At 39.1% G+C, this 2500-nt stretch overlaps 1 protein-coding gene across 1 annotated transcript in view; it reads right to left on the bottom strand.

Moving 5' to 3' along the window:
- The window catches only part of LOC137967328 (uncharacterized), a 9452-nt gene that overhangs the window by 6863 nt on the left and 89 nt on the right, over positions 1-2500 (bottom strand). The window contains exon 1 of the mRNA XM_068813846.1: positions 2477-2500. This exon is cut by the window's right edge and continues 89 nt beyond it. Within this exon, the coding sequence (XP_068669947.1) occupies positions 2477-2500 (24 nt within the window). The remainder of the gene's footprint in view (positions 1-2476) is intronic.

The following is a 2500-nucleotide window of genomic DNA, read 5'->3' as shown; positions in this document are numbered from 1 at the left end:
TCATTATCGTAGGATTGTATAGGGCGCAATAAAACAAAAGTGTCATTTAATACCGCGGTATTTTTTTGTATACCAATATTTATGGTTAGCTGGGCAAGCCTCCGTAAGCGGCCATCTATCCCCTACACCTCTAGTGGCCGCTTACGAGAACCATTCTCGTAAGCGGCCAGCTCCAGTTACGGACATTTTTATCCCGTCCCGAGGGTGTCCGCTTACGAGAGCTTCGACTGTATAGAACTATTGCATTTGTAGCTTACGTTGCGTCTGGGGATGGTCGAGTTTCGTGGAAAATTAAAAGCTCCCGTTCTTCCTACTGATTGTTGAGTTTCTGCAATCTTGTGTCGAGTTCTCGCTATTTATATTAGTGTCGAGTTTCTGCGATCTAGTGTCGAGTTCCCGCGATCCAGTCTTGAGTTTGTGTGATCGACTGTCCAACTCTCGCTAGCGGGTTTTCAAATTCTGGCAAGCGAGTTTTCAAATTCTGGCTAGCGTGTTTTCTAATTCTGGCTGGCGAGTTTTTAAATTCTCGCTAGCGAGTTTTCTAATTCTGGCTAGCGAGTTTTCTAATTCTGGTTTGCCAGTTTTCAAATTCTCGCTAGCAAGTTTTAGAATTCTCGCTAGCGAGAGTTGGACAGTCGATCGCAGAAACTCAAGACTGAATCGCGGGAACTGGACACTAGAACGCAGAAACTCGAAACTAAATAGCGAGAACTCGACACAAGATCGCAGAAACTCAACAATCAGTAGGAAGAACTGGAGCTTTTTCCACGAAACTCGACCATCCCCAGACACAACTTAACCTACAATTTCTGTAACTCGATCATGTCAACATGGATTTCAACGTGGTTTCCAGAAAGTTGAAGGGCTTTTGGCAGTAACGGCTTGCCATAGCCGTGCATTAAATAGCTAGTTACGAGTTAAACGGAATAAAGCATTATTAATCTTCGAGTCTTTTTCGTTCAACAACCTTGTTGAATGACCTATTTTAGCGGTCAATTTGAGGTTTTATACTTGTTGCACAAGAATTAGAACGTTTATGGCAATATTTATTGTTTACCAACATTGACGTCACATTTCTTTTGATGTTCAAATTTGCCAACCACAGAACAATAGAAGTTATTGTTTCAAATGCCAATTAGGTTCGGATTGGCGTATTATAACAACGAGGGACATTTATAGCAATATTTCCTGTTTACCAACATTGACGTCACATTTCTTTTAATATTCAAATTTGCCAACCACAGAAGATAAGAAGTCATTGTTTCAACAGCCAATTAGGTTCAGGTTGGCATATTAATAACGACGGGGTACATCAGGAGAAATATCGCTAGTGATCGTTAGGTGCTTATTGAAAATTATCTGCGCTGATTGGCTGCCGTTGAGGCGATTATTACGCGGTTTGTCAAAATGGTCGCAAGCTGTTTTGTCGAGGTGACAGACGAAAAATTAATTGTTGGTCAATGCATATATTTCAAATAATCACCTATGTAATTATACTAAAACACAATTATACACCTCGCCTTCGGCGAATAATTGTTAATTGTTGAACAGTGTCACCGTCTTTAGCCAAATGGCAAGTTATTGTTTCTGCAAATACGGTCGTGCTTGCGTCACTCGTAGCCAGGAACTCAATTTTCAGTTGTTCCGGAATGTTTCCGTTTGAGCTGTGTGTTCATATCCACCAGTCTAGAAAATTGCTACGGATGCTTTAATTTGTATAATTTGGATTCTTTTCAACAAAACTGACAAAAATTCCGATACCCTGTTTAGTGCAGAGGAGATTTCACGCTACTCATTATATTATTACGATAAGTAATTTAATCGACCTTGTCAACGGCGGCAAAGATACGAGGTCTACCAAGAAACTTAAGATGCATAAGCTCCACAATGATCTCGTGTTATTTGCTTGAAGCGTTATTATTAAACGGAATATTTTGCTAAGTTACTATACATGCCTTGAGGGTTATCAACAAGGACGTACCTTTTAATTAACTCTTTTTTAACACAATGTGATTAAAAAGCGACAATAGTTGTAACGCGAACTCTACAAAGAAAAAAGAGAACTGGAAAAACAATGGCTGTGCTCTAAATTGGCCTCTCCGAATGGGAGCTTAAATCAGTATGGAATCGAAAGTGCTTTAAAAGTAATTTATCTAAATCGCTTACATACCATTCAGTTTAACCCCTGAACACTTAAAATGAACAATCTAGAACATGGAAGCTATTCGTGATTTTCACTAGTCTTTTTTTCTTTTCTCAAAGAGATACACTCTTAGTTTAAACAGCAGGATTTATCAGATTCCATTTCACAATAAAAGACAAAACCGTTTCCGTCTTCAGTTGCTCTTCCATCTCCCGAAAAATAGGAAAATGTGGCCTGTTTGTTAAATCAATATAGTTCATCAAATTAAGAAGTTGATCAATTTGACACCGTTATCCTTAAAGTAAAAACAGGGCTGAAGACATGAACACTCACCAGAACAACAAAAGCCGTCACCAT

Source organism: Montipora foliosa, chromosome 8, assembly GCF_036669935.1.
Source record: "Montipora foliosa isolate CH-2021 chromosome 8, ASM3666993v2, whole genome shotgun sequence".
NCBI lineage: Eukaryota > Metazoa > Cnidaria > Anthozoa > Scleractinia > Acroporidae > Montipora > Montipora foliosa.
Note: the sequence above shows the minus strand (reverse complement) of the source record. Positions and strands in the feature narration are given on the sequence as shown.